At 49.0% G+C, this 13696-nt stretch overlaps 1 protein-coding gene across 3 annotated transcripts in view; it reads left to right on the top strand.

Moving 5' to 3' along the window:
• KIAA2012 (KIAA2012 ortholog) overlaps positions 1-13696 on the top strand; it is a 287207-nt gene that overhangs the window by 2996 nt on the left and 270515 nt on the right. For 2 of the 3 annotated variants that reach the window (XM_088460713.1, XM_088460714.1), the window contains one exon: positions 2480-2761. In XM_088460713.1, coding sequence (XP_088316839.1) covers positions 2480-2761 — 282 coding nt within the window. Of the gene's footprint in view, positions 1-2479; positions 2762-13696 lie in introns of those variants that run through there. The other variant, XM_088460715.1, reaches the window with a different exon arrangement.

The following is a 13696-nucleotide window of genomic DNA, read 5'->3' as shown; positions in this document are numbered from 1 at the left end:
GTATCATGTCAGGGTCACTAGGATGGAGCCGTGTTATGTCAGGGTCACTAGGATGGGGCCGTGTCATGTCAGGGTCACTAGGATGGGGCCGTATCATGTCAGGGTCGCTAGGATGGGGCCGTGTCATGTCAGGGTCACTAGGATAGGGCCGTGTCATGTCAGGGTCACTAGGATGGGGCCGTGTCATGTCAGGGTCACTAGGATGGGGCCGTGTCATGTCAGTGTCACTAGGATGGGGCCGTGTCATGTCAGTGTCACTAGGATGGGGCCGTGTCATGTCAGGGTCACTAGGATGGGGCCGTGTCATGTCAGGGTCACTAGGATGGGGCCGTGTCATGTCAGGGACACTAGGATGGGGCCGTGTCATGTCAGGGTCACTAGGATGGAGACGTGTCATGTCAGGGTCACTAGGATGGAGCCGTGTTATGTCAGGGTCAATAGGAGTCAGGGTCACTCGTATGGGGCCCTGTCATGTCAGGGTCACTAGGGTCGAGCCGTGTCATGTCAGGGTCACAAGGATGGAGCCGTGTCATGTCAGGGTCACTAGGATGGGGCCGTGTCATGTCAGGGTCACTAGGATAGGACCGTGTCATGTCAGGGTCACTAGAATGGGGCCATGTCAGGGTCACTAGGATGGGGCCGTGTTATGTCAGGGTCACTAGGATGGGGTCATGTCAGGGTCACTAGGATGGAGCTTTGTCATGTCAGGGTCACTAGGATGGAGCCGTGTCATGTCAGGGTCACTAGGATGGAGCCGTGTCATGTCAGGGTCACTAGGATGGGGCCGTGTCATGTCAGGGTCACTAGGATGGGGCCGTATCATGTCAGGGTCACTAGGATGGGGCCGTGTCATGTCGGTCACTAGGATGGAGCCGTGTCATGTCAGGGTCACTAGGATGGAGCCGTGTCATATCAGGGTCACTAGGATGGAGCCGTGTCATATCAGGGTCACTAGGATGGAGCCGTGTCATATCAGGGTCAATAGGATTGAGCCGTGTCATGTCAGGGTCACTAGGGTTGAGCCGTGTCATGTCAGGGTCACTAGGATAGGGCTGTGTCATGTCAGGGTCACTAGGATGGAGCCGTGTCATGTCAGGGTCACTAGGATGGGGCCGTGTCATGTCAGGGTAATTAGAATGGGGCCGTGTCATGTCAGGGTCACTAGGATGGGGCCGTGTCTTGTCAGGGTCACTAGGATGGGGCCGTGTCATGTCAGGGTAATTAGAATGGGGCCGTGTCATGTCAGGGTCACTAGGATGGGGCCGTGTCATGTCAGGGTCACTAGGATGGAGCCATGTCATGTCAGGGTCACTAGGATGGAGCCGTGTCATGTCAGGGTCACTAGGATGGAGCCGTGTCATGTCAGGGTAATTAGGATGGGGCTGTGTCATGTCAGGGTCACTAGGATGGGGCCGTGTCATGTCAGGGTCACTAGGATGGAGCCGTGTCATGTCAGGGTCACTAGGATGGAGCCGTGTCATGTCAGAGTCACGAGGATGGGCCGTGTCATGTCAGGGTAATTAGGATGGGGCCGTGTCATGTCAGGGTCACTAGGATGGGGCCGTGTCATGTCAGGGTCACTAGGATGGAGCCGTGTCATGTCAGAGTCACTAGGATGGGGCCGTGTCATGTCAGGGTAAATAGGATGGGGCCGTGTCATGTCAGGGTCACTAGGATGGGGCCGTGTCATGTCGGGGTCACTAGGATTGGGCCGTGTCATGTCGGGGTCACTAGGATAGAGCCGTGTCATGTCAGGGTCACTAGGATGGAGCCGTGTCATGTCAGGGTCACTAGGATGGAGCCGTGTCATGTCAGGGTCACTAGGATGGAGTCATGTCTTGTCAGGGTCACTGGGATGGAGCCTTGTCATGTCTGGGTCACTGGGATGGGGCCGTGTCATGTCAGGGTCACTAGGATGGGGCCGTGTCATGTCAGGGTCACTAGGATGGGGCCGTGTCATGTCTGGGTCACTAGGATGGGGCCGTGTCATGTCAGGGTCACTAGGATGGGGCCGTATCATGTCAGGGTCACTAGGATGGGGCCGTGTCATGTCAGGGTCACTAGGATTGAGCCGTGTCATGTCAGGGTCACTAGGATGGGGCCGTGTCATGTCAGGGTCACTCGTATGGGGCCCTGTCATGTTAGGTTCACTAGGATCGAGCCGTGTCATGTCAGGGTCACTAGGATGGAGCCGTGTCATGTCAGAGTCACTAGGATCGAGCCGTGTCATGTCAGGGTCACTAGGATGGAGCCGTGTCATGTTAGAGTCACTAGGATGGGGCCCTGCTGTAATGGCTAAGCCAGCGCCAAAGCTTTTACATCATGGAAATGTACCGTCCTGTCCAGTAACCTCTCCGTGACGTTTGTAATGGTTATATATAGAGAAATGATATGGCAGCCAGATACTGCCGCCATGGCCGACGGGTGACGTTCAGCTGCATCCAGGGCTTCTCATATGTCCGTGTGTTTATCTCTTTAGGATTACTTCAACTGGAAGTCGCGCCAGGATTTCCACATCAGGAGATTTCTCAGTGGCAAATGTGCTTCCTACCACTACTGGGAGTTCCCCACTCCCAAAACCTACGTCACCAGAAAAGGAGCTCTAGTTCTGTACTCGGAGGACTTGGCATTGCCGGCGTGGCGGGTGTCACCGGTCAGACGGGTCACTAAAATCCATGGCTACAAAAGAAAGAAGTTCCACCTTCAGCTCAGTACTCTGCAGGATCTGACTGGAGCCATTCTGGCTTACGGGAGGAAACGGGTAAATCCTACTTCTGTTATAAGATTATATGGCCTATATGTGTGACTTCAGCTGGGTACACACGATGACTCACAGGAACCCCAGATCACATTATGCCACACAGGAATCCCAGACCTCCACTATGTGATATGCCATTTGTACAATCGACAAACGACATAGCGCTAAGTGCACATGTATGTGTGTATGGACAATATATCTGTAGACGACGTAGTTCAGACATGTCAGGTGGACCAGTAGTGCAGCCCATGTCCATATATCTTACAGATAGATTGTTACATCTGCCTGTGTGTACAGACGAGCCACCAACCACCCGTACACTGACCACAGGAACCGCCGACACTAACTTCACTGCTGGGCAGGCAAATATAAATGCCAGTCCAGTTGTGATGTCTGGCCAGACACATCGAGCAGCCGATTGGTCAGTGTGTATGGTTTATGAAATTGGCCACTCGGGTCGCTGGGTCAGCCAAATGTGTACACAGCATTATGCAATAGACACGCAGCAGACTAGCATTCTGGAACAATAATAAGTTCATAATCATTTTTTACTTTCCATGTTTGTATCAATTCTCTTTCTCTGGGCTCTATTTATTAACAGTATTGTTATATTGTTACTAAAATAAAGTGATAAAGGCTGTTTTGTGTTTTCGACCCTTTTCACATTATTTTAGTATCACCTATAGTTATTACAGGGCAATTGGAGTAGAATTCGTAAAATTCTACTCCAAGCTCTAATTATCACTTATTTTTAGTAATCAGATCGCATTTCCCATAATTGTAATGGGAGATGTGATCTGGCCAAAGTTACTACAAAATAAATTGTGGTGGCACTGTAGCATATTTGAACTAGGGTTCCTGTGTGGCATAATGTGATCTGGGGTTCCTGTGTGGCATAATGTGATCTAGGTTTCCTGTGTGGCATAATGTGATCTGGGGTTCCTGTGTGGCATAATGTGATCTGGGATTCCTGTGTGGCATAATGTGAACTAGGGTTCCTGTTTGGCATAATGTGAACTGGGGCTTCTGTGTGGCATAATGTGATCTGGGATTCCTGTGTGGCATAATGTGATCTAGGGTTTCTGTGTGGCATAATGTGATCTAGGTTTCCTGTGTGGCATAATGTGAACTGGGGCTTCTTTGTAGCATAATGTGATCTGGGATTCCTGTGTGGCATAATGTGATCTAGGATTTCTGTGTGGCATAATGTGATCTAGGTTTCCTGTGTGGCATAATGTTAACAGGGGTTTATGTGTTGCATGTGATCTGGGATTCCTGTGTGGCATAATATGAACTGGGGTTCCTGTGTGCCTCAATGTGATCTGGGATTCCTGTGTGGCATAATGAGATATGGGGTTCCTGTGTGGCATAATGTCATCTGGGATTCCTGTGTGGCATAATGTGATATGGGATTCCTGTGTGGCATAATGTAATCTGGGGTTCCTGTGTGACATAATTTGATCTGGGGTTCCTGTGTGGCATAATTTGATCTGGGGTTCCTGTGTGACATAATGTGAACTGGGGTTCATGTGTGACATAATGTGATCTGGGGTTCCTGTGTGGCATAATGTGATCTGGGGTTCCTGTGTGGCATAATGTGATCTGGGGTTCATGTGTGACATATTGTGATCTGGGGTTCTTGTGTGGTATAATGTGAACTGGGGTTCGTGTGAGGCATAATGTGATCTGGGGTTCCTGTGTGCCTTAATGTGAACTGGGAGCACTATAGTGTGTGTAACAAATTTGTGGTGCTGGGAGTATTATCATTGTCAATATATCATATTGTAAATTTTATTGGTAGGGACCCCACAAGTTAGCTTCCCTGGGGCCCCAAAAAACCTTAATCAGTCACTCTTGAAAGGGTTCCTAGCGTAAGAGAACTGTCCATAAATACCTTCTTAATTGTAGCTGTATTGTGTAATGGATTCCTTGTGTCTCTCTCCCACTGGTGGTGACAGACAGACCTGTATGGTCAGTGTCCCCTCCCTCATCCTCCTCCCCTGTGTGACTGTACCAGTTCCTTGTTTATAACTATGAACATGTGAGTACCTGTATATTCTTTTATAAGGACTTTTATGTGCTGGATGAGACGGCTGACAGTGGGTTACTTGTATGTCCTATTTACCACACACACCAGTAATTGCTCTTGCCCGATGACCACATTATAGGTGAGATTTTGTAATTAGATGCATTTCCATTTGCGCTAATTAAAAATGTGTTTTGTTTGCAATTTGCAATGTGCATGTGTCACCTGCACCCATAGGGCCTGATACACCCGCTGACATGGCATATCTTCCCTGAATTCATGCTGTGCGTGCCCACCTGGGTGCTGGCTTATGTGTCCATGCAGATTTGTGTGACTCTGCCATTTATGCCTGCCTACACCTGGATGGGTGGAAAAGGGCAGGATGTTCTAACAAAGCCCCAGCATAGGAAGGGCATGTTCACCCAAATGTGTCAGGTTCAGAGATAGGACTCATATGTCAGGGAAAACTGTATTATATGCTGGTGGTCAGGAGCAGGTGCAGATATGTGCTGGTGGTCAGGGGCAGATATGTGCTGGTGGTCAGGGGCAGGTGCAGATATGTGCTGGTGGTCAGGGGCAGATATGTGCTGGTGGTCAGGGGCAGATATGTGCTGGTGGTCAGGGGCAGGTGCAGATATGTGCTGGTGGTCAGGGGCAGATACGTGCTGGTGGTCAGGGGCAGGGGCAGATATGTGTTGGTGGTCAGGGGCAGGTGCAGATATGTGCTGGTGGTCAGAGGCAGGTGCAGATATGTGCTGGTGGTCCGAGGCAGGTGCAGATATGTGCTGGTGGTCAGAGGCAGGTGCAGATATGTGCTGGTGGTCAGGGGCAGGTGCGGATATGTGCTGGTGGTCAGGGGCAGGTGCAGATATGTGCTAGTGGTCAGAGGCAGGTGTCAGCATGCTGCCCAGGATCGTCCGCTGATTACCTTTGCACCGACATCTTCGGGCTCTGAGGCGTCCAAATGCCAGATGCAGTTCTAGTAGTGGTTCAGATATTCTCTCGGGGACTACTAGGCCTCCATGAGCGTGTCCTATTCTCCACGGTGCGGGCATGGGTGCCGCAGTGTTGGTTGATATCACCTGTTCAGTTTCCTCCAATGCATGTCCAGGGCTCGGTCAGCTGTGATTCTTGGAAAATGACCAACTACCTTAGGGTATTTCAGGAAGTCTCGTGGAACAGGGAATTGCCTGTACAATTGGCATCCCGACAGCTGGCATTATACAGTACTATAATCATTATAGCATAATGGTGTCCTGGGGTGGGATACTCTTAGCTCGGACCATGGGAGATGCTGAGAGTGTCTGATCCCTGATTCCTCTGGTGCCCACATGTTGTGTTTATGTCTGTAAGATCCTCCTGGCGTCACTCACAAGCTGGTGTATGGTCATGTCCAATATAACAAACACTGTTTTTACAGCCTGAACTTCCAAATTGACTCCCATAATACGGTAAATTATTAATATTGCTGGGCTTGAGCCAGAACATAAGCATTTTGTTGGTGAAATCATCACAAAGAAAGAGCCTGTTATTAGATAGATGCTGATGATACTCAGACCTACCTCTCCTCCCCTGACCTCTCCCCCTCTCTCCTCACTTGTATATGCAACTCTTTCTCTCTGCGGTCTCTTCCTGGATGTCCAGCACTTTCTTACACTTAATATGTCTAAGACTGAGCTGATCGTCTTCCCACCCTCCCACATAACCTCACTTCCCACTTTTTCTTTATCAATTGATGACACAACTATCTCTTGGAGTCATCCTGGGCTCCTCCCTCTCCTTCATACCTCACATCCATCACCTCTCACAGTCCTGTCGTTTCCATATCATATATATTTCCAGGATCAGACCATTTCTCACTCAGAGGCAACTTAAGTACCTCATCCACTCACTGGTTATCTCCAGATTGGACTAATGTAACCTCCTCCTATCTATCCTACCTGACTCCCATCTCTCTCCTCTCCAGTCTGTCTTCAGTGCTGCTCCTCAGCTCATCTTTCTCTCCAAATGCTCTACCTCTGCCTCTCCTCCCCTACCAGCTCTACACTGGCTCCCATTCCCCTTCAGAACCCAATTCAATGGAATCAGTATGGATTCAAATCCCCACACTGGAAGCCTGGCAGGGGTGAAGATCCCGACAGCGAATGTCAGTAAGTAATACTAACCCTACCCCCCCTAACCCTCCCTTAGGGGTGACTAACCCTAAGCTTCCCCTCTAGTGCCTAACCCTAACCCCCCCTAAGTACCTAAACCCCCCGTCCCCACAGCCTAAACCTAAGTCTCCCGGAGGTGCCTAACCCTAACCTCCCCCCGGGGGTGCCTAACCCTAACCCCTCCTTTTCCTAGCCTAACCTTAACGCTCCTGGGGGGGTGCCTAACCCTAAGTCCCCCTGGGAGCCCTGAAACCTAACCCCCCCCACGGCTGTCCGCACCCAGCGAACGGCCTACCTTCGTTTGGTACGCCGGGCGCCGGTCTCCCAGAGTAGGTCTAATGACAGGCGTTGGGATTTCGATGCCTGTCATTAGTACCCTGCCGGGATTTGACAGTCAGGAAGTCAGCGGTCGACATTTCGACCGTCGGCTTCCAGACTGCATCCCAATTCAAGGTTCTTACACTCATTTACAAAGCCCTCACCCAATCTTCTCCCATTTACAATTCTGACCTTATCTCACTTCACACTCCCATCTGCCCACTGGGTTCCAGACTGTAGATAGACAGTATTTAGATAGACAATGTCTAGATAGACACCAAATGTTAGACGGACAAAATTTCGACATACCAAATGCACACATGCAATTAGGTCGACGGGTGCCTATGGTCGACAGGGTCAAAAGGTCGACACAGAAATGGCAACCTACCCTAACGGTTAGGGTTAGGCACCAGGAGGGAGGGATAGAGTTAGGCACCAGGAGGGAGGGTTAGGCTCCAGGAGGGAGGGTTAGGCACCAGGAGGGAGGGTTAGAGTTAGGCACCAGGAGGGAGGGTTAGGCACCAGGAGGGAGGGTTAGAGTTAGGCACCAGGAGGGAGGGTTAGAGTTAGGCACCAGGAGGGGGGGTTAGGCACCAGGAGGGAGGGGCACCAGGAGGGAGGGTTAGAGTTAGGCCCCAGGAGGGAGGGTTAGAATTAGGCACCAGGAGGGAGGGTTAGGGTTAGGCACCAGGAGGGAGGGTTAGGGTAAGATAACCAGGAGGGAGGGTTAGGGTTAGGTACCAGGAGTGAGGGTTAGGCACCAGGAGGGAGGGTTAGGTACCAGGAGGGAGGGTTAGGCACCAGGAGGGAGGGTTAGGGATAGGCACTAGGAGGGAGGGTTAGAGTTAGGCACCAGGAGGGAGGGTTAGAGTTAGGCACCAGGAGGGAGGGTTAGGGTTAAGATTAGGGCTAGAAAAAAAAAATCACGTGTTGCCCATTTTTGTGCCAACCAGTTTTGTGACCCTGTCGACTTTCTTACATGTCAACCTTTAGTGTGTTGACCTTTTGTCCCAGACGACCTATTTTCTATCTAACTTCTGATAACGACCTACACCGTGTCTATCTATTTACTGTCTATCTCCTATACCACACCCCTGCCCACTTCGCTCAACAAATGCCGCCTCTCCTGCCAACTGATTACTTCCTCCCACCTCCACAACGTTCCCCGTGCTGCTCCTGACCTCTGGAACTCTCTCCTTCTCCCCATCAGACTCTCAACCTCTCTGCTAGACTTCAACTGGGCTCTCATTCCAGCTCTCATCCTAACCTGCTGCTCTATGCACCTTCCTCCCTGTCTACTCCATCTGTGTCACCCCTGTCTGTCTGCCCCTCCCCCCTACAATTTAAGCTCACAAGCAGGGCCCTCTTCCGTCATGTGCTTTTCCTTCCCTTGCTCATACGATCATCTACTCTAAACCCCCCACTAGGGCCCCTAACACTTGGTTGCTGCTTATATGAGTGCAATGATCGCTAATGCAGAAATGTTTATAAACGTAAGTCCTTGTCCTGCATTGTTTGTACTGTAAGTTGCTATTTCTTGTTAGCTCATTTGTTTATGTATTTTATGAGGCGCTGCTTAACCCTTGTGGTGCCATATAAATAATGGATAATAATTAGAGATGAGCGGTCCAAACAGCGAGGATCCGAGTCCACTTGAGGCGCTGCTCGGGTGTTTCCGCCTGACTCGGATCCTACTTCGAGGCCAAACGTCATCCTCCCAACATCGGATTCTCACGAGAGTTGGTTTCTATATAAGGCACCACGACCGGGACTCAGCATCATTTCACTCGCACGCTGCGCACTGCTCATTAAAGTGTCTGAGTCCATACTCACAAGTGACTGTTGGTAAAGTGACTGTGTATAGGGGGCACACTGCACGCTGATGTATGCTGCACTATACTCTGCTGATTAAAGTGGTTGTGTCCAGTCTCAAAAGTGACTGTGTGTACAAGGCATGCTGATGTATGCTGTGCTGTACTGATGCCCATCTGCTCCAGTGTAAAATAAATAAATAGATATTTCTTTTAAAGTTTAAAAAGTAAAAGAAAAAAAAATTTTTTTGGAGCTGTACCCCACTGTGTATACAATTACTGTGACTCTGTTGGCCGTAGGCCACTGTATATACAAGCACTGCGACTCGCTGGCCCTTACTCCACTGTGTATACAAGCACCGTGACTCCTTGGTCCATAGCCCACTGTGTATACAATTACTGTGACTCTGTTGGCTGTAGCCCACTGTGTATACAAGCACTGTGACTCCTTGGGCCGTAGCCCACTGTGTATACAAGCACCGTGACTCCTTGGGCCATAGCCCACTGTGTATACAATTACTGTGACTCTGCTTGTATACACAGTGGGCTACGGCCAACAGAGTCACAGTAATTGTACACACAGTGGGCTGTGGCCCAAGGAGTCGCAGTGCTTGTATACACAGTGGGCTACGGCCAACACTGTGACTCCTTGGGCCATAGCCCACTGTGTATACAATTACTGTGACTCTGCTGGCCGTACTCCACTGTGTGTCCATAACACACAAGTACTGTGACTCGGCAGTGAGTGGTGATTAATAAATACATAATACTAGTAAGTAGTATTTGCACAACTTGAGTGCTTTCATCAGTATGGATCACGACAACCAACAGAGAGGAGAGCAGAAGCAGCAAGCAAATGCTAGCACTGCAGCTGCTGCAACCAGTCATGATGACAATACTAGTCCTTCACTATCATCTAAAGCTGATGCTCAAGGGCATAGAGGCTTTAAAAAATCAGGGTATCTGAAATAAAAAAAAATGATTTTACAGGGGTAAAGACAAAAACACCTCTAGAGCTTAGTGCAGAAAAACAGAAAATTGGCAACATACCATTCACCACATGCAGTGGCAAGGAAAACCTTAGGCCTTTATTTCTGAATGGTGGTTCTGCAACAGTCAGTGAGGCATCTTCTGCCTCTCATGACAATGAAAGACCTTTTCACTCAAAGTTCAGAAGAAGTGTAAAAAACTGAAAACCACTAAGGCAGTAGATCAAATTGTACGTTCAGAAACACAAATGTCACAAATCCTGAGAGTCTAAGTGTGTCCACGAGTGCTATGTGTGAGTCTGACCTTTTAGAGAAGCCACCTTTCCACAGTTTCTGCTCCCTCTATATTTGTGGGTTTGAGCAGCATAAGTATTACTGATGACATAGAAATTGAGGATGCCACCGTGGAATTGCAAGAGGATGAGGGGGATATTTGTGTAGCTGACACTGGCACTAATGAGGATATTGAGGATGAGGATTTTGTTTGTGTAAGTCAGGCACCAATGGAAGCAGCTCTTAGCCATTATAAGAAGGAGGCCATTGTCATGCCTGGGCATAGGACCGAGCAAATCCACCTCTTATGTGTGGAATTATTTTTACCCAAATTCTGACAAAATTTGTCAAGCCATCTGTAGCTGTTGTGGAACCACAGTAAGTAAGAGGTGGGGACGTTAAGCATCTAGGAACCTCCACGCTATTACGTCATCTGCAGCGAGCTCATGACAAGTATTTGATAACATCAGAAACTGGTGCTAAAAAAATAACAACTAGCAGTCCAGCATCAGCTAGCTTTCTTCTCTCTACTCTACCATGACAGCTATGCTGGTATTAGATCTGCGTCCACTATCCACAATTAATGCGGTGGGTTTTACACAGTTAATTGAGGTCCTGTTTCCCCGGTACCAAATTCCTTCTCGGTTTCATTTTATCCGAAAAGCCATTCCTCGGCTGTACCAGGACATTAAAAAAAATCCTAATTATTGGCCTACAAAATGCCATTGTACCCACTGTCCACTTAACCACAGATATATGGACAAGCAGTTGTGGGCAAACTAAAGAATACAGGACTATGACAGCCCACTGGTTTGGTGAATCGCCTTCATCAGCAGCAGAATCTAACAAACAACTCCAGCTCAATCAGAGGTAGGCTACTCTGTGCATCACCGGATTCAATAAGAGGCATACCACTGACAGCCTCTTAGAAAAACTAAGAGATGTCATAGAAACATGGCTTACCCCACTTGGACTCTCCTCACGATTTGTGATTTCTGATAACGCCACAAATATAGTGAAAGCATTACAGCTGGGTGAATTTGAACACATCCCGTGTTTTGCTCACACAATCAACTTAGTGGTGCAGGGTTTTTAAAAAACGACAGGGGCGTGCAGGAGATGCTGTCTGTGGCCCGAAAAAAATTCTGGACATTTTCGGCATTCAGCAACAGCGTGCAGGAGATTGCAGCACCTGCAAGAGCAGTTTAATTTGCCCTGCCATCAACTGAAGCAAGAAGTGGTAACGAGGTGGAACTCAACCCTGTATATGCTTCATTGGATGGAGGAGCAGCAAAAAGCCATCCATAGCTATACAATAAGCCATGACATTGGGAGAGGAGGGGGTATGTACCTTAGCCTTGCACAGTGGAGAGTACTTTCTGTCTTGTGCAAGGTGCTCAAACCATTTGAAGTTGCCACATGTGAAGTGAGTGCTGACACTGCTAGCTTAAGTAAGGTGTTTCCCCTGATTAGGCTTTTGGAAAATCATCTGGAGAAATTGAAGGAGGAGATTAAACAAAGCAAAACCGCAAAGTATGCCAGACTTGTAGATGAAGTCCTTTATTCGCTTCGCCAGGATCCACGAGTGGCCAATTTCTTTGAAATTGCTAACTACATGTTAGCAACCATTCTTCGATCCTCGGTTAAGTCTTATGCTGTGTTTTTCTTTCCAACTTTCCCAAAAAGTCCCAGTGGTGATGCAGATAAGTCAAACCAACATTTTGACATTTGGTCAGGTCTAAAAGAATTGCCCAAAATTAGTGACACCTATACCGTAACTCCATACGAGACGGTCACCATCCAAAGAATGGTGGAGGAATATTTTCATGACACTGTACAAATAGACATGTCCATTCGAGTACTGGAAGGAAAAAAGGCAATCTGGAGGCCCTTGTACAAACTAGGGGTGTGCACCGGCCACTTTTCGTGTTTTGGATCTGGATCTTTCTTCGTGTTTTGGATCTGGATTGGTTTTGCCAAAACCACCCTTCTGTGTTTTGGGTTCTGGGTTTGTGTTTTGGATCTGTATTTTTTTTTTTAAAAAGCAAATCACAGAATTTTTTTTCTTCCTATTCTATTATTAACCTCAATAACATTAGTTTCCACTCATTTCCAGTCTATTCTGAACACCTCACAATATCGTTTTTAGGCAAAAAGGTTGCACCGTGGTAGCTGGATGACTATGCTAAGCGACACAAGTGGGCGGCACAAACACGTGGCCCATCTAGGAGTGGCACTGCAGTGGCAGACATGATGGCAGGTTGAAAAAATAGGCTAATGCGCACACAAGCACAGAAAATAAACACTTTTAAAATGTTTTCATTTTTTTGGGCACTTTGGGAGTTACACCACTCTTCAACAGACGAGCCAGCCGGCCCTTTACTTTATGACACAGGCGCACACTTCTTTGTTGATGCACGTGCGGGTAATGCGCACATAGACAGAAAAAAAATATTTTTTTTTGCACTTGGGGGGAGCACCCCTGATGGACAGAGCACCCCCTGGACAACACTACAGCACCCCTTTAGGAATACAGCCTTTATGGGACACTGCACACAAGTCACAAACACAAATATTTTCTTTAATTTTTCCGGCACTTTGGGGGTTACACTACCCTTCAACAGACGAGCCAGCCGGCCCTTGAATTATGACACAGGCGCTACTTTGTTGATGCACGTGCAGCTACAGCGCACACAAACAGAAAAAAAAGAATTGTTTTTTTTTCCATTGGGGGGGAGCACCTCTGATGGAAAGAGCACCCCCTGAACAACACTACAGCACCCCTTTAGGACTACTGCACAACACAGCCCAGCCAGCCCCTATGACAGCAGCACAACACAGCCGAGCCAGCCCCTATGACAGCAGCACAACACAGCCCAGCCAGCCCCTATGACAGCAACACAACACAGCCCAGCCAGCCCCTATGACAGCAGCACAACACAGCCCAGCCAGCCCCTATGACAGCAGCACAACACAGCCCAGCCAGCCCCTATGACTGCAACACAATTCAGCCCAGCCAGCCCCTATGACAGCAGCACAACACAGCCCAGCCAGCCCCTATGACAGCAGCACAACACACCCCAGCCAGCCCCTATGACAGCAACACAACACAGCCCAGCCAGCCCCATGACAGCAGCACAACACAGCCCAGCCAGCCCCTATGACAGCAGCACAACACACCCCAGCCAGCCCCTATGACAGCAACACAACACAGCCCAGCCAGCCCCTATGACAGCAGCACAACACAGCCGAGCCAGCCCCTATGACAGCAGCACAACACAGCCCAGCCAGCCCCTATGACAGCAGCACAACACACCCCAGCCAGCCCCTATGACAGCAGCACAACACACCCCAGCCAGCCCCTATGA

Source organism: Taudactylus pleione, unplaced genomic scaffold (assembly GCF_031769625.1).
Source record: "Taudactylus pleione unplaced genomic scaffold, aTauple2 ptg000976l, whole genome shotgun sequence".
Taxonomy (NCBI): domain Eukaryota; kingdom Metazoa; phylum Chordata; class Amphibia; order Anura; family Myobatrachidae; genus Taudactylus; species Taudactylus pleione.
Note: the sequence above shows the minus strand (reverse complement) of the source record. Positions and strands in the feature narration are given on the sequence as shown.